At 36.8% G+C, this 21515-nt stretch overlaps 1 protein-coding gene across 2 annotated transcripts; it reads right to left on the bottom strand.

Moving 5' to 3' along the window:
- Positions 1-2707: 2707 nt before the first annotated feature.
- Positions 2708-17850, bottom strand: LOC113078549 (titin-like). Of its 2 annotated transcripts, XM_026250848.1 has the most exons (7): positions 17830-17850; positions 17581-17696; positions 12078-12395; positions 7278-7598; positions 5897-6262; positions 5692-5798; positions 2708-3347 (listed from the first exon to the last, which is right to left on the bottom strand). In XM_026250848.1, the coding sequence occupies exons 2-7, from the start codon at positions 17624-17626 to the stop codon at positions 3240-3242; spliced, it is 1266 nt and encodes a 421-aa protein (XP_026106633.1). In that variant the 5' UTR covers positions 17627-17696; positions 17830-17850; the 3' UTR covers positions 2708-3239. The 2 variants fall into 2 exon arrangements, with proteins under 2 accessions (XP_026106633.1, XP_026106631.1); XM_026250846.1 differs by lacking the exon at positions 17830-17850 and having other exon boundaries at positions 17581-17719.
- Between the last annotated feature and the right edge of the window lie 3665 nt (positions 17851-21515).

Below are 21515 nucleotides of genomic sequence, written 5' to 3'. Positions count from 1 at the left end.
ACGTTTTGTTTGGTTTTGTGGATGTAGAAAAAAATATTGAGAAAGAATTTTATCTTATAAATCTTTTACTTCTCCTAGCCAAATACCATATTCACAAGTGCAAATTTTCCAATAATAAGCCGCATTTTAAGGTGTTTTTTAGAGAGCTGCAACAATATTTTGACGCTTTCAGCATCAGAAAATACTAAGGCAAGGAAAAAACTAACTTGTTTGGTCCTTTTCAGAATTCCCCTGTAAAATGTATCAATTTGCATTGTATTTCTCTGTTTGTTTACTTATTCATTTATATTCATATTTTTAATTATCATTATTATAATTATTATATATAACTATTTTTATTCTGAAGTTAATTGTATTTTTTCTCCCCTGGCTGTTATTTGTGTTCCTTTTATTTCTGGTTTATTTTATTGTTATTCTGATATTTTGTAATGTGATATTTGATTGAGTAGTTAATAAAAAAAATAAATTAAAAAAAATAAGAAAAAAAATAAAAATAAGAAAAAAATAACTTTCCGAAACTTGTGACGAACCGGAAGAGGTATTTTTGGAACAGAAATACTCCTTCAAACGTACAACTTAATTTTTGAAACTAACTTTGTCCATGTTTAGTATGGGAATCCAACTCTTTAACAGTGTAAAAAACTCAGTATGCATGAAATAGCATTTTACATCCGAGAGAACTGGCAGGAGCCGCCACTACTGGTAACAAATACACACACACACACACACATTAATTACATTCCTCCTGACACACATTTAGTATTTTCTTCAGTTTTAACACCAGCATGACAACATTGCATCTAATTACAGGCACTGAACATATGATCATCATAACTGATCATAAACACTTTCAGCAAAGCGTTTCATGTGTTTTCATGCCACATTATTTCCTTCATTTGGCACCTGTATGTATAAAATGTTCAAGCTGGTTGATCACGGAAGACTTGCTGGTTAAATAAGGCTGAGAGAGAGAGCAACATCCAACATGTTTCTCAACAGGCATGCTCCTCTTTAGTGTTATCAAGATGCTATGTCTACAGTAGTCAAGATGTAACATTAAATCAGTAATTCAGGCTGCTCTTGAAATATTCTCACTTTAAATACTGCTGGCTAATGCTTTAAGAAACAGAGAAACAGTGTTTCAGAAACGGCACACAATTCCCACTGATTTCATCAGCTCTATGCTGACAAATAGGGCTGGGCGATATATCGAACGATATGATCATGCGCATCTAATCAGTAAAGCTGCTTCCGTGATCACCGCTAAAATCTCCATCACCTGCTTATAATTGGAGTGGCATTTAATAGACAGAGCCGTAGATCGCTGACAAGCCACGCCATATCGCGTTCATTACCGCAGGCGATAATGAACGCGATATGGCGTGGCTTGTCAGCGATCTACGGCTCTGTCTATCAGAGGTGGGACTTTCAAGTCACAAGCAAGTCTTCAAGTCATATTCAAGTCCTCAAAGGGTTAAAGATAAAGAGATAATTAAGTGACTAATTAAATGATGATTGTGCATTAGTGATGAACATCTGCTGTTAACAATCAACATCACTGAAGTAAAGAGAAACACAAGAACTACAACTGAATTTAGCCACAGCCTTCAACTGAAAAAAAGTAAACGAAAAAAAAACAAACACTATGTCACCATAATTGTGGTCAAGGTTTGCTTTAAGTAGTCTTGACCCTTTTACTAATTCAAACCAATTTGATTAAAAACAATTGCAATATTGTTTTTGCAACAAACATGTATGCATTGTTGAGTCAAACCTTGCAATAACAGATGATCTTATGCTTTTTCTGCTTATAACTCATGATGACTGAACATAATGAAATGGTGTTTATCTTTGGATAGTAGACTGACACTCAGCTATTACTGAACTGAAGTAAAAATAATCACAATGCTTCAATGTTGAAAAACACAAAAGGAGACAATCAGTTCAGGTTTTTAGACAAACACACTTATCACACGATCCTCAACAGTGGTGACAATTTTTCATACTGCAGTGCATGACGGGAGTTTTTACCCAGCATGCAACATTTTGTTGATTGTCACCACTGTTGAGAGTCATATGCTGGTTCTTGATGTCTGTGTGTGTCTACAGAGTATAATTTTTCAAATTTTGTATGTACTTAGTAGATTTAAAATTCACTTTAATTTTTTTTCCATAGTGTAGTTTTACTGGGTTGATTATGCTAAACTTAAATAGAGCTAATGTTAATTTGATTGTAATCTGACCACCTATCACATACAGATTAATTTCTTCTCTCTGCTTTACAGCACCTCATGCAATGCTACATAAAGAGATCTAACATGACAGTCAAGGGTCAAGAGCCCCACTAAAGCAAACGCTGATCTCCATTATGGTTGCATCACTTTAACCAATAAAACATCAACATCTGATCCTCTGTAATTCTCAAGAACAGCAGGTGTTCATCATCAATGCACAATCATCATTTAATTAGTCACTTAATTATATCATTAACGTTAACCCTTTGAGGACTTGGATATGACTTGAAGACTTGCTTGTGACTTGAAAGTCCCACCTCTGCTGTCTATTAAATGCCACTCCAATTATAAGCAGGTGATGGAGATTTTAGCGGTGATCACGGAAGCAGCTTTACTGATTAGATGCGCATGATCATATCGTTAGATATATCGCCCAGCCCTACTGACAAACATAAAGCAAAAATACAAACATCTTTCTCTGTGAGCGATCTTAGTTTCAGCCAATTAGTTTCAGCTGATCCTCTTCTCTCCTTTCTCATATCTTTGTAAACAATGATGATGTGTTGATGTTGATTTATGGCTGACAGTCTTTGGTGATCATATTTCAATGGAATCAGTGCACGAGGCGCATATCCTTTGCCATGGAGTCCAACAAAAAAACAAGTCCCAATAAGGGTCCAGAGGCCACAGACGCACCTCATCTTATTCTGAAAACCATCAGTTTGAGCAGGAGCTGTGGTAGAATAAGGTCAGTTTCTAGAGGTACATCTGGCTGGAGAGAACTCAGTTTGATTTAAAAAGGAGAAAATATTTCCCCAACAAACGGCTGGAGTAGATACATTGAATGATTGACTCCATCTTGCTGACACACTGAGGTTTCTGGCAAGAGATGAATCATGTGCTTCACTGCTAATAGTTGCTTCTGAAAGTTGGTGCTCATTTGTTCAATGTTGTCGTTACTCGTGTCACCAGCAGTTGGCAGCTCTAAACTGAAACTGAACAGGATCATGTGACTTGGCTGTGTGTTGGTAGCATGAATGAGGATTCAGTCTCAGATGGATTAGGTGGCGCCCCATTAGACGTATTCCTGAATTGTGTGACTTCTACAGGATCCTGTAAGAAAATAGATTCACAGGAGTTATAATGTTGAATAATTAGTGCTCATACAAGCTTGGACATGAAACAGTATTCATATGTCACAACTTATGCCACAAATGGATTTGATTTAAATATCACAATATCCAGGAAGACAAAAGTAATCTGCATCATGTGATTATTATTATTATTATTTTTTTTTTTGGGCATGTAATTACAAACTCTGAACTTTCAATCTTGCCACTGAAAATCCACATGCATATTCCTAAACAACCTGCTCATCTAAAATGCTTGAAATATTGAATCGGTAAGTTCATTCTGCTATGTACAATGCTTTGGCAATATGTTTCTTATGGAATTATTATAAATTAATAAGTAAAAATGCAAAAATAATATTATTGCCTAACATTTAAACATAAATAGCTCTATGAAATGAAAAGGCTATGCTTTCTTTAACCCTCTGCAATGCACTGTATCAATAATGTACGTTTGTGATTGCAATTAAGTGCAGTGTCTCGTGAGTGTAACTCCCACTGAATTGACATTTGATATGAATGTGTCTCGTGAGTTGCAGTCAGAGCTAGAGCCGCGAGACATACAGTGCATTGCTTGAGGTAGATGTTGTGTTTTGTTGATAAGTTTTTCATTATATAACTTGCGTTGCCGCCTTCATTCACTATTACACTACTGTTTAGTTTTGTAACGAGAGCCCACAGTTTCGAATGTTTCACTTTTGCTGCGATGACTGACTGCACGCAAACACACACACACCGCACATGTGCTGGATATCACTCGCACGTCGAGCAAATGTCGGCCACATACTTCAATGAAGGGAAATGACTAGCAGCAGCTTCTAATTCGTCATTAACATTGAAGTGTACGGAGATAAAACAACGCAAGTATCGATAACAGTATAATTTGCGTAGTTCATAAGATAACATTTCATCATAGCACAAAACAATGCACACAAACGTGTCCTTGCTCTTGATATACAATCAACGATGAACACCTTTGGTTTTAATCTAAAACGAGGATGGATTAGAACACAGGATCTCAGAAATGCTTGACAGATGTTGTACCACTAGGTTATTAAAGTACATTAATTATATAGTATTATTAATAATTATATTAACATAGTCATTTCATTGCCAGGTTCCCCGTGGTATGGGCCCCAGTGCACTGTCTGTAGTCTCATCTGTGATATAAGATTTTGACTATATTGCCCATCTAAGTCATTCATCCCTCACTATCAACAGTGTCGCCTCGCCTACTCTGGCTCGAGGTAAAATATGCCCTCCTCATTACTCTACGTACTAAGAAATGTAAAAATAAATGTGGAAATAAATACATAAATATATAAATGTGAAAATAAAAAAATAAGTGTAAACAAATGTGGAATTTAATAAAAAATACATAAGAAATAAAATTATAAATAAATAATTATTTATTTTTACTTTTCTTTTTACATTTATTCATTATTTCTAATTATGTCGGCTTTGACATTCCATAGTATCTAATCATAACTTAATTGCCAATAAAGCAATATGAATTGAATTAAGTATTATTAGCAGTAAAACAAACCCTCCTCATTACCCTATGTACAAAGAAATTTAGAAATAAATAAATGTGAAAATAAGTAAGTGGAAAAAATAAAAATTATATATATATATATATATATATATATATATATATATATATATATATATATATATAAAACTTTGTACATTTATTTATATATTTATATTTTACTTTTTTTTTTTTACATTTCTTTGTTCATTTCTTTATTTTTATTTTATTTTTATTATTTCTAATTATGTCAGCTTTGACATAGGATCTAAGTATATAATGCCTATAAAGCAATATGAATTGAATTAAGTATTATTAACAGAGCTGGTTATTGCACTCCCTACTAGCTCTTCGAATAAATTAGCAATTTTTGTTTTATTATTTGTGATTTAGTTTATAAGCTAATTTGTGTATTATTGTTTTTGACACCAGCTCATCTGTGAACTTTCATTAGCATGATAAAAAAGGTTTTAAAGTGTTCATTTGCATAACATCCTGACTTGCTGTAACACTAATTGGGATTGGTGAAATAAATTATATAATTAATTATAACTACATAAAAATATGAATGTAGTCAAACACTGAAATTCTTAGGAAATTTCACAAATAATTACAAGGAAGCAAGTAATAGATTGAATTAAATATGACATTTTAACTGAAATTATATATTTTTAACAAATAACTCCATTAATGTTTGTATTTACATCATATAATTATTTTGCAGTGTAATGGGGTTCTTTTAAATCAATCTGCACAATAAAATCACATATCTTGTTAAATCAACTCTAATACTTACTTCATGTGGTTTTTTACGACAGTAAATCACAGCACCAACAGCAGCAGCAGCCACACACAGAACAGCAATAACTATTCCAGCTATAGCACCAGAAGACAAACTTGAATCTGAAACAATAAATACACACAGTCATTTTTACTGCCTGGATTTAAAAATAGTGACCTGCATTATAAAAATCCTCAAGAAAAAAAGGGATTATACTCACCAATGACTGAAACATTGAATATTTTAGTACTCGTGATGATGATGCTGCGGCGACGACGACGACGGTGAATGCTGAAGCTGCTGCTCCTGATCTGTAGTGTATATTCTCCAGAGTCTGTGGTTCTGGTGTTTGTGATGGTCAGAGATCCAGTCTGAGGATCCAGATGCAGTCTGTCTCTGAATCTCTCTTTACACTTAACATCTGAACAGATCTTACTCTGATTGCCATTTAATTCAGAGACGACAATCTCGTTAAAATACCACGTCATCACATTATATGCTATTCTTCCTACGGCAGGATCCAAAGTGACAGATTCTCCCTCCTTCACTGACTTTGTCACTTCTTCTCGTTCAGCAGCAGGAACATCTGAAACACAAACCAACAGATGATTGGAGGATCTTTTGCGGAAGAAAAACATCACACAACTCTTTGCTTTATATCAAACTGTTTTAAAGGTGTAAACTATAAAATCAACACAGCAAATGTTTAATATGATCTATGTACTGTATATGAACATGAATGTGTATGTAATATTACAGCTGTGCAATTAATAAAAAAAACAAGTGCAGTTATTATATATATTTATTATAACCATCAATGTAGAGACACAAAGTAAACAAGTGATTCCCTGTGCAGCAATGAATCAACGTTACTTATTATGATTATGATATAAAGGGAAATCATAATAACAGCAATTAGCATACAGGAAAACAGAATAAAAAGATCTGAGCGTCACTGATATAATATACACAAACTCATTTATAATCTGTGTGAAGATCAAATTCTGCTGGATTGGTTTATTCTTGAAGTTGAAAACTTGGCCTTACATATATACAACAAATGAGGTACATATATCTTGAAAAATAGTTTTTCCATGTTGTTTCATATTTTGAAATGCATATTTTATCTGTAAAACACATTGATCATATTGATTTTATTTCAAACTTTAGATTGATGCAACTGAACGTGTAGTTAACAACAGTTATCAAAAAATGTAGTTAATAAAATTTTTTAAATACATAAATAAAAACAAAAAATCCTGTCACTATTCAAACTAACGATAACTCAAAAAATGCTAGCCAGCTCAACTTTGAACAGCTGCACCTATAAAAACACTTTCTTCATGGTAACGTTGGGAATTTTTATTATTATTATTATTAAACCAATTCAATCAAATATTATTTTTTTACTTTCACAGAAATAAATGTCAAAAGAACAAACAACAACAACGTTTGGAACAGCCAGTTCTTAATAAATAGGAGTTTGTGTATAAATATCAATATATCTATAATGCTTCTATTCTTTTGAAATATCCAGTGTAACCTTAATTCTTAACTGTTTTGGTTATTTTTAGTCTGGGACTTGTGTCTACATAACTCACCACAGACAGTAACACTGAAGCTCTTTACACTGCTGCTGCTGCTGCTGATGATCTGTAGTTTATATTCTCCAGCATCTGTGTTTCTGAAGTTTCTGATGGTCAGAGATCCAGTCTGATGATCCAGCTTCAGTCTGTCTCTGAATCTCTCAGTATCTTCATTACACTCAACATCTGTACAGATGAGATCTCCAGTGATTTGAGCGATGCGAGTGTCACCATAAAACCATTTAATTCTGTCATTTTGGTTTGTTTTTATATCAGTGTTTAGAGTTACTGAATCTCCCCCCATCACACACTCGTCTCTATCCGCACCAGACGCACCTGAAAAGAAATAAACTGATAATACTGAATGACATTTGGGATAGTAGAACAAAAATATACATCAAGAAAGTGCTGTGAAAATAGTTTCTATGTAGTTGATAAAGATTGACCATTAGACCCCTGATGAATATTAGCCCACTTAAGGTCTGGGAAAATAATTAGTCTTGTTAATATTTTATAGTTTTGGAAGCCGTTGTTTCATGTATTTAGTCTACCCACACATTTCAACAGCATCACCATGTTGGTAGTAGGGCAGGGCGATATATCTAACGATATGATCATGCGCATCTAATCAGTAAAGCTGCTTCCGTGATCACCGCTAAAATCTCCATCACCTGCTTATAATTGGAGTGGCATTTAATAGACAGCAGAGGTGGGACTTTCAAGTCACAAGCAAGTCTTCAAGTCATATCCCAAGTCCTCAAAGGGTTAAAGTTAATGAGATAATTAAGTGACTAATTAAATGATGATTGTACATTAGTGATGAACTTCTGCTGTTAACAATCAACATCACTGAAGTAAAGAGAAACACAAGAACTACAACTGAATTTAGCCACAGCCTTCAACTGAAAAAAAAAAAAAAAACACTATGTCACCATAATTGTGGTCAGGGTTTGCTTTAGGTAGTCTCTTGACCCTTTTAATAATTCAGAGCAATTTGATTCAAAACAATTTCAATATTGTTTTTGCAACAAACATGTATGCATTGCTGAATCAAACCTTGTAGTGACAGATGATCTTATGCTTTTTCTGCTTATAACTCATGTTGACTTGGACATCATGAGATAGTCTTCTTTGGATTGTTGACTGACATTCAGCTTTTACCAGAGTTGGGACTTTCAAGTCACAAGCAAGTCTTCAAGTCATATCCCAAGTCCTCAAAGGGTTAAAGTTAATGAGATAATTAAGTGACTAATTAAATGATGATTGTGCATTAATGATGAACACCTGCTGTTCTTGAGAATTACAGAGGATCAGATGTTGATGTTTTATTGGTTAAAGTGATGCAACCATAATGGAGATCGGTGTTTGCTTTAGTGGGGCTCTTGACCCTTGACTTTCATGTTAGATCTCTTTATGTAGCATTGCATGAGGTGCTGTAAAGCAGAGAGAAGAAATTAATCTGTATGTGATAGGTGGTCAGATTACAATCAAATTAACATTAGCTCTATTTAAGTTTAGCATAATCAACCCAGTAAAACTACACGATGGAAAAAAAAATAAAGTAAATTTTAAAATCTACTAAGTGCATACAGAATTTGAAAAACTATACTCTGTCGACACACACAGACATCAAGAACCAGCATATGACTCTCAACAGTAGTGACAATCAACAAAATGTTGCATGCTGGATAAAACCTTAGTAAAAACTCCCATCATGCACTGCAGTTTGAAAAATTGTCACCACTGTTGAGGATCGTGTGATAAGTGTGTTTGTCTAAAAACCTGAACTGATTGTCTCCTTTTGTGTCTTTCAACATTGAAGCATTGTGATTTTTTTTACTTCAGTTCAGTAATAGCTGAGTGTCAGTCTATTATCCAAAGATAAACACAATTTCATGATGTTCAGTCATCATGAGTTATAAGCAGAAAAAGCATAAGATCATCTGTCACTACAAGGTTTGATTCAGCAATGCATACATGTTTGTTGCGAAAACAATATTGCAATTGTTTTGAATCAAACTTGTTTGAATTAGTAAAAGGGTCAAGACACTACTTAAAGCAAACCTCGACCACAATTATGGTGGCATAGTGTTTTTTTCTTTTACTTTTTTTTCAGTTGAAGGCTGTGGCTAAATTCAGTTGTAGTTCTTGCGTTTCTCTTTACTTCAGTGATGTTGATTGTTAACAGCAGATGTTCATCACTAATGCACAATAGGGATGTTCCGGTACTAGTACCGGTACCAAACGGTACCCGGGCTAATTAAATTTGGACAAATTCCAAATGGAAGTGATCATCCCTATCCCCTTGGAGCGGGGACTTTGGAGTGAGTAGTGCATGTGCGTGCCATTAAGTAGTCGTTAGGAATGCACTTTGCTAAAGGAGCGACATAATTTCCTCATTATCTTCAGCTGAGATGTTCCCGTGACCGCAGATTCACTGATGGACATCGACATAAAAACAATATACATTTAATGTTTTAAAAAGTTTTAAATATATTCGTTTTCATATATAGTAGTTCTTGTGTTTCTCTGTTCTTCAGTGATTCTGTTTGTTAACAGCATCTGTTCATCACTAATTCTCAATCAGCACTTAGTTAATCACTTAATTGCAAAGTTTTAAAACTTACATGGTTTAAATCAAGGCAATCTGTTTACTCAAACGGTTTGAGTTAAGTTATATGTCGGGCTTTACAGTGTGTGGTTTCATCGAAATCAGTTTGCATAAAATTACTGAACACTTTATGCACATTCATCTTTTTTCTATGGCAGTAATGAGTCACACACAGACATCAATAATCAGAATATGAACCTCAACAATGGTGACACACACACACACACACACACACACACACACACACACAAAAAATAGCAATGCATGCTGGGCATTATTATAGTACAAAACTAATCTATGGCTCTCAGCATGCTCTGCTGCATTTTATTTTTATTATGGTCACCATTGTTGAGGTTCATATTCTGATTATTGATGTCTGTGTGTGACTGCTTGACACCATAGAAGGCCAAACTGTATAGAAAGTCTTTTATATTAAATAATTATCACAGAATTACATAGCATCACTTTTGCGATATTATCTAACTAATTAAACACACATTTCATCAGAAGTTACACTCAGATCATTTTAATAATTGCTAAATTCAATAATTGATGATTTTCATCAATGGGGTATCTAAACAATGCTAATGGCATTTCTTCTGGGCTTTTGAGTTACAACAAACATGTTTTAGAAACACACAGTTATAACAGCCAGAGAAAAGACTAAGACAGAAATCAAGGGTCAAGAGCCCAACTAAAGCAAACACTGATCTCTAACATGGTTACTTCAAATGAAACAATAAATCAACATCTAAACCTTAGTTCATTCTCAATAAGATCTTCTGTAGACGTCTGACAGAAATAAAGTCAGTCTGGTTATTAATAAGTGGAGCTGGTGATGCTGTTTGTGGGGTTGTTTAATCAGATCTTGAGAGATTTCATGTATTTTATTTCAGTTGATTTCATCTAAGTCTGTGTCTGAAGTCAGTTGTAGTAGTTCTTGTGTTTCTCTTTTCTTCAGTGATTCTGTTTGTTAACAGCAGCTGTTCATCACTAATTCACAATCAGCACTTAGTTAATCACTTAATTACTTAATCGCAAAGTTTTAAAACTTACATGGTTTAAATCAAGGCAATCTATTTACTCCAACGGTTTGAGTTAAGTTTACTGGTCGGGTTTTACAGTGTAGCATATTTTTAAAACGTATTTAAATATTAAATGTATGTTTATTTGCAACGGTTATGCTAACAACAATAAAAAAAAAATAAAAAAAATAAACATTTATAAAAGTAAAACAGCGACATCTGCTGACGGTCACATGCTGCGCTGTCACAGGAACATCTCAGCTGAAGATAATGAGGAAATATTGTCGCTCCTTTAGCAAAGTTCATTCCTAACGACTACTTAATGGCACGCACATGCACTACTCACTCCAAAGTCCCCACTTCAAGGTGATAGGGATGATCACTTCCATTTGGAATTTGTCCAGGAACCGTTCGGTACCGGTACTAGTACCGGAACATCCCTAATGCACAATCATCATTTAATTAGTCACTTAATTATCTCTTTAGCTTTAACCCTTTAAGGACTTGAATGTGACTTGAAGACTTGCTTGTGACTTGAAAGTCCCACCTCTGATAGACAGAGCCGTAGATCGCTGACAATCCACGCCATATCGCGTTCATTATCGAAGGCGATTCATCTGCGATAATGAACATGATATGGCGTGGCTTGTCAGCGATCTACGGCTCTGTCTATTAAATGCCACTCCAATTATAAGCAGGTGATGGAGATTTTAGCGGTGATCACGGAAGCAGCTTTACTGATTAGATGCGCATGATCATATCGTTAGATATATCGCCCAGCCCTAGTTGGTAGCTGATTATATTTTAACATTCATTCACAAAAGACACTAAATTAGTTTTAAAGTAATACACAGAATTAAGAATGTGAAGTATGTGTACTTTGTAAGATCCACCTTGAGCATCAGGATGCTTTAAAAACAATAATTAAATATGAAATAGGATGAATCTTTGTCAGAAAAAAAATCAATCTTGGTCTGTTTTTTTTTTTTTTTTTTCATTAGGACAGAATACTATATAAGAAAGATACTTAGGCTATCAGATTGCAGAGATTGCTGAAAAAAAATATATATTTTATGGTTGTTCATACGGTTGTAATAACAGTTTTGTGAACAGCATGTGTTAGTTGTGTTAATTATTTGACATGCATGTGAAGGTGACAGAGATAAAATGCATATTTACCAGTGACAGTAACATTAAAGATCTTTTCACTGATGCTGTTGCTGATGATCTGTAGTCGATAGAGTCCAGAGTCTGTGGTTCTGGTGTTCATGATGGTCAGAGATCCAGTCTGATGATCCAGATTCAGTCTGTCTCTGAGTGTCTCAGGACACTCATCTGTACAGATCTCACCCTGTTCTCCAATTATCTGAGCGATGCGAGTGTTATCAAAGTACCATTTTATTATTTGTTGTGGGGTTAATGTCACATCAGTGTTTAAAGTGACTGGATCTCCCTCCACAGACACAGACACTACTTCTTCACCATCACTGGAACCAGCTGTGGAAGAAATTAACATTAATTATAAATCTGGGATAGTGGGACAAAAATATACAGTACATCAGTAAAGTGTTAGGATATGTTTTTAACAGATTCATAATGCCTGGATTATAAATGTAACAAGCAAATATACAAACATATAAATATCATTGATTTACATATTCACTCTGAATATGAGTCTCAAGGATGATATTGTACATTTCATAATGCACAAAAACAAAGAAACAAAAAAAAACAATTGCGATCATTGCATATCTTCAACCCCTGTTAACTAACAACAGTTTAAAGAGCTGGTAAATAATCTAGCTTTCCTCCATATCAGAACTCAATAATACTACTTCATGTTTAGGATTAAATAGTGCTTTGATTTTCTCATTACCTGTCATTTCAAAATACATGTTGAGTGTCTAATTATTTTGTGGAAAATGTCAATGTGTTTGGTTTTGCATGACACTGAGACATTCAGTACAGCCTAGAGATTAAAAACTATCCCCCTAATTTTGTGAAACAAAAGTAAGCTATTTATGTACAAGATATCCAGCCTGATGCTATCAAATTGGATATCTTGCACATAAATAGCTTACTTTTTTCCTGTAAATAACTAGAAAAATTCTAAAATAACAGTAAAACTATAAGAATAGACTAGTGAAGCAGGAAGTAAAACTATTTGTGCAGTGCTCAATTTTGCAATACATTGAAATAAAATATAAGAAATACCACGTGACAGTATAGAGTAGCATAATGAGCTGTTTTGTACATCTAAAAAATAACTGTAAGTGGATGAAACGTGAGCAGATGAGACACATGAAATCATTCAGGAGAGAAGCCAGTCAGTGGAGTTTGTGGAAAAACCCTTTACAATGTTTGAGTGTTGTTGTCTTTTAGTGCATATGATAATTCATATTTCTTCATTGAGAATCTTTTAAAAAATGTGTAAAAATCTCAACCTCATGAACCAAATCTTGTGTCTTGTTTCTGTCTTGTGTCTTGAGTTAAGTGTCGGCGTTAATGATAATCAAACAACAAAAGACGAGGAGAAAATCACTCCCTGCTCTTGACGAGCATTTGTAGCTTTTATAAGAATTCATATTGTGAAAATTGTGCCCTACCATCAGATTCACATCTATGCAACCTATAAATATTTTTTTTTTAAATAAAAAAAAAAAAATTACTATTATCACAAAATTGTTTACAAGGGCACATATTTCTTAATTCATCTAGTCACTTGATTCTGCTCTCAAAATGTACCAGATTTATGTATTTAAATTTAAAATGAACAAAATTTTCTTACGGGGGAGCTACCCTGACGAAAATTAACCATGGTTTTACAACAAATAAAACCAAAAAAAAAAACATGGTTACTACTATTGTTAAACCATGCTAACCACTAATTAACCATGGTTTTGCTACATTAACCATAGTTTAAGATTGGCTGCCTCAATGTGTTTGTGTGTGTATATTAGTTGACCTTGTATGGCTATAAATACATTTCTCAGGTAAGGTCACACAGCCTAGGGGCCCCTGACCACTTTAATCTGACCCTGCTTCTCACACAGACAGAAGTGTGCACCCCTGCCCTCCCTGACAGGATATCAGCGGCATATTAAAGCTGCAGGCGGTAACTTTTGACGCTCTAGCGGTTAATAAACAGAACTGGGAGCGGTATGAGAAACAACCAATCAGAGCTGCGGTCCGTAATTTTTTTTGTGTATACAAAATGTATATAATAAGCGAGTACACCATGAATCCATTTTCCAAACCGTGTTTTTAGCCTGTCCTGAATCAATAGGGTACACCTATAATAAGTGTTTATAATCGGACTATTTTAGATTGCTTCAGGGGTACCGTGGCGGAGTAACCCAGTACCTTTGTGATTCTTCATAGACATAAACAGAGAGAAGTAGCTCCGGCTACAATGTCCTTCCGCAACACGCAAGCAGTTCTGTTTATTAAAGGGTTAGTTCGCCCAAAAATGAAAATTATGTCATTAATAACTCACCCTTATGCTGTTCCAAACATGTAAGGCCTCCTTTTATCTTCGGAACACAGTTTAAGATATTTTAGATTTAGTCAGAGAGCTCTCAGTCCCTCCATTGAAGCTGTGTGTACGGTATACTGTCCATGTCCAGAAAGGTAAGAAAAACGTCATCAAAGTAGTCCATGTGACATCAGAGGGTCCGTTGGAATTTTTTGAAGCATGAAAAATACATTTTGGTCCAAAAATAGCAAAAACGACGACTTTATTCAGCATTGTCTTCTCTTCCGTGTCTGTGTGAGAGAGAGTTCAAATCAAAGCAGCTGGATTTCCGGTTCGCGAACGAATCATTCAGTTCACCAAATCGAACTGAATCGGTTTAAACGGTTCGCATTTCTAATACGCATTAATCCACAAATGACTTAAGCTGTTAACTTTTACCTCTTGAGACCCTGAGGCCTCATATGAGGACATTATATTTTTGTGAATTTCTCTGAGACTGTTCATGCCACAGTTTTAGGTATGGATGTCCTGTACAGAGCACATTCAGGGCTTTTCAGAGATACCAAATTATTGGATGTTTCACATGACCACTCCCTCTCCTTGTTCATCAAAATGTCTGAAATTAATTTAGTGTACTAAGTTTAAATACTCTTATGGAAATATGATAATATTTTGTAGTTATCATTTAAATCTGTCAATTTTTTTAATTATGTGTCAAAAATCAACATCTCAGGAAAATGTTATGGGGTTTCAAATCAAAACATGACTTTCTGTTACTAAACAGGACATTGATTTCATACATGTCCTCACATGAGGACACCGGGACTAAAAGCATGTTTATTACGCATTTTTGGAGACATAACAAATTAATAGAGAAATAAATTATATTTCAGTATTCTATGAAATATTATATATTATTATGAAAATCTTGTCAATTATTACTCCCATTATTACACTTCTTTTTTCATTACATGTTGCCCCAAAAACACATTAATATGCAAATTAGATTTAATTTATAGATACATTGTAAAAAATGAGAAACCCATTAATGGTAATTTTACACACATTTTGCAGAAAGAAAAATGTTATACAGAATTATTCTGTTATACCATAGTTGAGAATCATCTTTATACAAAGTTTGGTAAAAAAAAAAAAAAAAAAATCTTGAACATTAAAAATGTATTGGTGATTTAAAAAAATCTATTGTTTTTGCCTATGCATTTTCATTCATGTCTTTTCATTTTTTTTTTAGAAATTGAGTCCCGATGTCCTCTGCCGAGGACATAACATAACTTTATAAATGAAATGCATGAATGCAGAGCACAAGGCTGCACTGGGAAATCCTGTGTGCGATGCATGACATGCAGTGTGCATCTGTGCTTGCAAAGTGAATGAAACTGTTTTGCAGCATTTCACATCATGATAGACCCACTGTCCTCACATGAGGACATCTTTTTTCTGGGAAAACTACTTCCTGTACAAAAACAAATTTTAGGTATTATACTTATTAGGTCCTACATATCCCAAATAGCAAGAAAAATTATAAAATGCACAACAGGCAATCTCTCGGGTTTCAGGAGGTTAATGTGGCTGACACTCCCTCTGAGTTCAAACAAACCAATATCCAGGAGTAATTCATGTACTCAAACAGTACACTGACTGAACTGCTGTGATGAACACCGAGCCGAGCCAGATAACGAACAATAGACTGACTCGTTCACGAGTGAAGAACCGTTTCTGTCAGACGTGTCCGATTCGTGAACCGAGGAGCTGATGATACTGCGCATGTGTGATTCAGCGTGAAGCAGACCGACACACAGAGCGTCTGAACTGAACTGATTCTTTTGGTGATTGATTCTGAACTGATTCTGTGCTAGTGTTATGGGTGCGGGTAAACTGAAGGCTTGAATCAAGGGCAATCATCGCCAATGACGCCATTACGTCGAGCGCAAAAGAACTGGTGAACCGTTTTCTTCAACCAGTTTATTGAATCGAACTGTCCGAAAGAACTACTGGTGATCCGAACACCGATGCAACCGGTTCTTCACTCGTGAATGAGTCAGTCTATTGTTCGTTATCTGGCTCGGCTCTGTGTTCATCACAGCAGTTCAGTCAATGTACTGTTTGAGTACATGAATTACTCCTGGATATTGGTTTGTTTGAACTCAGAGGGAGTGTCAGCCACATTAAAAAAGTTAACAGCTTAAGTCATTTGTGGATTAATGCGTATTAGAGATTCGAACCGTTTAAAACGATTCAGTTCGATTTGGTGAACTGAATGATTCGTTCGCGAACCGGAAATCCAGCTGCTTTGATTTGAACTCTCTCTCACACAGACACGGAAGAGAAGACAATGCTGAATAAAGTCGTCGTTTTTGCTATTTTTGGACCAAAATGTATTTTCGATGCTTCAAAAAATTCCAACGGACCCTCTGATGTCACATGGACTACTTTGATGACGTTTTTCTTACCTTTCTGGACATGGACAGTATACCGTACACACAGCTTCAATGGAGGGACTGAGAGCTCTCGGACAAAATCTAAAATATCTTAAACTGTGTTCCGAAGATAAAAGGAGGCCTTACATGTTTGGAACAGCATAAGGGTGAGTTATTAATGACATAATTTTCATTTTTGGGCGAACTAACCCTTTAACCGCTAGAGCGTCAAAAGTTGCTGACTGCAGCTTTAACAGAAAATAAAAATACAAAATGTTATATTACTTTTTCAAATAGTGTGCTTATAATGCATATAATATGCACTTTTATATACTATTGTATGGCCCTTTTTGACTTAGATTTCCTTAGATCATTAATAATTAATTTGTGCAATGCGATCCCCAAACCTTCGTCCCACATATACAGCATTTAAAAACAGCGAACAAAATAAGATACTGTTAAATATTCATAATAAGTGACATTGTTCTTTACAATAGCGACGGAATTTAACGTCATGTTTGTGCATTAATCCGGAGGCTAGGCCGAGGCCTTTAGGAACTTGACAACGGACGGACAAACATACAGAAAACAGAAGCTTAAATGTCGTTATGTCTCGTCTGAAACACTCAGCTACTAAAAACAGATGCAGCGAGTGGTACAGTCATCAAAACTGGCACAAAATTATAACTAACGTTACCAGTCTACGTCACAGCGCCATTTGTTTTTTATCGTTTAAATAAAAAAATAGTGTAACAAATACATTTCTTACCAGACAGGAAGAGTGCACACAGTCCGAGTAATACAGAGACCTTCATTTTCACCACTTTTCCTCTAAAAAATGAACGCAGGTTCTATGGAGAATTGGGGTGTTGTCCCGATGGTAGCCTAACTCAAAATGAAAGTGAAAGTCAGTAAAGTCAGTATCACGTACTGTCACGTATCATTCGTGTTTTACCAAAAATCCTGTGGTGTTATGTAATTGTCTGACGAGTCTTGCCTACCATAACACTAAACTTACCCCTTACAATAATGAAAAATAATAATTATTGTACAGTGACAAATGCTGTGTCGGAAACGGCTCCCTATACACTATATAGTGCACTATATCGGGTGTCAGCCATTTTGTAGTGCTGTCCGAGATTACTCTTCCTGGAACTTAAATAAGTGTTTTACCGCCACCTTCTGCTCCGGAGTGTGGAGTAGAGTTTTATATTCTCTTCATCAATCCCATTTCTCTAATAAAATCAAGGGAGACTTTACTATTTATTTCACTTGATCATTTTATTAAAACCTTTATAATTCTCGAAATTCCATTTTTCCTTATTTCTTCTATATGTTTTTTTCACTTTCTTGTTCATATGTTGTACATACATAAATACGTGAGGTATTGTTTCTTCAACATGATAGTTAGTTTGCATTCCCTCGCAAAACTTTTGCATTCTCCAATCTCCAGCTAATAAAGGCTATTTGGTTTCTCTCGCAAAACTAGTTGAGTTCGGTCAAATACTTCCTATATACTCTACAGCTTTCAGTGGTTCAGAAAGCTCCATAATTCACATTGTAGAGTTTCATAGAGCTGTATTTTGAACTTGGACTCAAGTATAACGAAATGCAGCCAGTGCTTGTCTTACATGCATTTGCAAGGAGGCATTTATCATCTCGATTTAGTTTATTGAAGAGCCATGTAGAACCATACTGCATGTCACTTGTCTATTCAGTACTCATTGGCAAGAACATCACAATTAAAAAGGTTATTTACAATACCCTGACACCTCCCCCTATTAGTCAAATACTTCAGGTTACAACTATTGTGACGGGAGGAGCACAAGACAGACACAGTGGGCATGGCGTCAGGCCTCGGAGAGGCTTTTATTAACAGAAATCATAAAACAGGGGATAAAAGGTGGCCAAAGGGGAAGAGTGTCCAAAATAAACAGGGGATCTGGTGTCCTCGTCGTGATGCAGGATTCGTGTAGGTCGGGCAATGTTCATGGAGGAAGGGTCCAGGTAAGGGGCGGAGTCTGGCGGCCGCACACGCTCCCCTATTCGGGCCGGGGTGCGAGGGACGGCGGCTTCCTCTAGCTGCCGCATCACTTTTGTGGGCCGCGGCGCTGGCAGGGGATGGACGGCCCGGCATCCTGGCCCGTCGGCCGTGTAAACGGAAAAAGATGTTTCCCAACTGCACTGTCTAGGCTCCGCCTTGCTCGCATTCTCCACCACTGTCACGGGAGGAGGACAAGACAGACACAGTGGGCGTGGCGTCAAGCCTAGGAGAGGCTTTTATTAACAGAAAATAAAATAACAAAGGGATAAAGGTGGCCAAAGGGGAAGAGTGTCCAAAACAAACAGGGGATCTGGTGTCCTCGTCGTGCTGTGGGGTTCGTGTAGGTCGGGCAGTGTTCATGGAGGAAGGGTCCAGGTAAGGGGCGGAGTCCGGTGGCCGCACGCGCTCCCCTCTTCGGTCCGGGGCGCGAGGGGCGGCAGCTTCCTCTAGCGGCCGCATCACTCTCGTTGGCCGCGGCGCGGGGGCTGGCAGGGGATGGATGGCCCGGCATCCTGGCACGTCGGCCGTGTAAACGGGTGCGATTCTCCTCCGGATCGCGGGTCCGGCAGCTCAAGTCTCTAGTGGCGGGGGAGTCCCTCAACGCACCCTTCCTGGACCCACGAGGACACCAGTGTGCATGCATGGGGGAGAGACCGGTCTCCCGAGGAGAGGCGCGTTGGGCTTTTAAACAGCGGCGGTGATGAGGCTCCATTTCCTTCAGGTGTGCCCCATCACACGCCACTAGCCCTGACTCGTCCAGCGCCCCTCCTCTCACACACCCACTCCAGTCGGGAGCCTGGTGAAGGGCGGCGAATTAGGACGGGGTGCCGGTGAAATTCAGGGAGGAGGCAGCTGACTCATCACACTATGTTTACCTTACATAACAAAGACAATTTAACTCTATAGAACTCACTCACCAGATCATATTTTCTTTAAACACAACATTACTTTATTTTGCCATCACATGTCAGTTTCTTAAATCTTCACATCAAATGACAGAATATTCATTACTTTGTTCAGATATAACCAAGCCTGGTCATATAACACAAAGACATTTGTTACTGACAGTATTTTAACACTCTCTTTTCATAAATCCAACCACTCAGCAGGCTTACTCACTCTTCCTGATCTAGTGATATTATGTTTCCTTGCAATTGTCTCTGCCAATGAATCAGAGTGTCTATGGAGTTGAACCTTCTGTGGTGACTGTTCTGAACTCTCCCCTGTCTTTTCACTAGTTCCTGCAACTCCGCCAGGCAGCAACTGAAGATGTCTGCTATTTCTCAGTTTCTCTTCCCCTTTTTAATTGAAAACTTCATATGACCTCGGAGTAGTGCTCTCTTCTAGCACCGTAGCTGGTCCTTTCCATTTGGACTCCTCATCCAGCTTTAACATTACTGAATCCCCTGGTCTGAGAACAGGTAAGTCCTTCACACCATGTCCTCTGTTAAAGTAGTATTCTTGCTTTTCTTTTGTCACTTTGTCTTTCTCTCTCACACTTGATTTGTTTGGCCACTTTGGTCTCAGGTTTCTCGTTAAGGTGGGTAGAGTCATGCTGATTTTTTCGTCCCATAAGCAATTCCGCTGGGCTGAGGTGTGGCTCAGAAACACATGAGTGCTATCAATGGCTCATCCTGTTTCAGAATGCGCTTCGCCATCTGAAAGGCGCATTCTGCGTGTCCATTACCTTGTGCATTATGCGGACTCGATGTAATGTGCTGAAAATCATACACACCGCAAAAGCTTCTCCAGGCTTCACTGGAGAACTGCAGTCCATTGTCACTAACAATTTGTTCCGGTATGCCGAATCTCGCAAATAACGCTTTGAGTTTCTGAATAACGTGTTTAGATGTTGTGACTTGTAGCAGAAGACTTTCCAAGTAGCGCAAATAGTAGTCAGATACCACCAGATATTGTTTTGATTTATGCATACATAAGTCTGTGGCTATTAGCTGCCATGGCCTTTCTGGCAGTGGTGTTGACTGGAGAGGTTCTTTGCACTGCCTGTGTTTATTTTCAGTGCAAAACTTGTATGTCTCTATCTTTTGCCTAAGATCCTCAGAAATTCCAGGCCACCACAGTCTCCTGAGCACGTGCCCTGCATTTTGACAAACCTTTGTGTCCCTCATGAATTCTGCTAAGCATCTCGTGTTTCATCACTTTTGGAATTACTATGCGATTCCCCAGCACAATCAGTCCCTTACTCACTGACAAAGAGTCTTTCCATTTGTAAAAACTCTGTACACTATTAGGGACACTTTTAACGTATTCCGGCCATCCTGACTTTATAAAATCTGTCTACAATTTATAGCTGCTCATCTTTTTGTGTCTCTGTATTTCTGGAACCTTTCACACGCCCATTCGCCTGCAAGGCACTCCTTCTCAATCTGGGCATATCTTGTTTCAGAATCAGTCAGTCTTCTAGAACAGTACGCGACCAGTTTCCAGCTGTCGTCATGTTTTTGCAGCCACACCCCGCCGATAGCGTAACTCCTAACATCCGCTGACAACGCTGTTTCTTTTCAAATATCGTAGTGTGCCAGGACTGGAGTTTTTGTGAGTGAGCTTTTAAGTGTTTTGAATGCACTTTTCTGTGATTGATCCCCAAGTCCATGCATGTCCATTTTTGAGCAGCTCATACAAAGGACCTCCCTTCGTTG

The sequence above is a fragment of the Carassius auratus genome, unplaced genomic scaffold (assembly GCF_003368295.1).
Source record: "Carassius auratus strain Wakin unplaced genomic scaffold, ASM336829v1 scaf_tig00025933, whole genome shotgun sequence".
Lineage (NCBI taxonomy): Eukaryota > Metazoa > Chordata > Actinopteri > Cypriniformes > Cyprinidae > Carassius > Carassius auratus.
The sequence above is the reverse complement of the archived record's forward strand: the minus strand, read 5'-3'. Positions and strand labels throughout refer to the sequence as shown.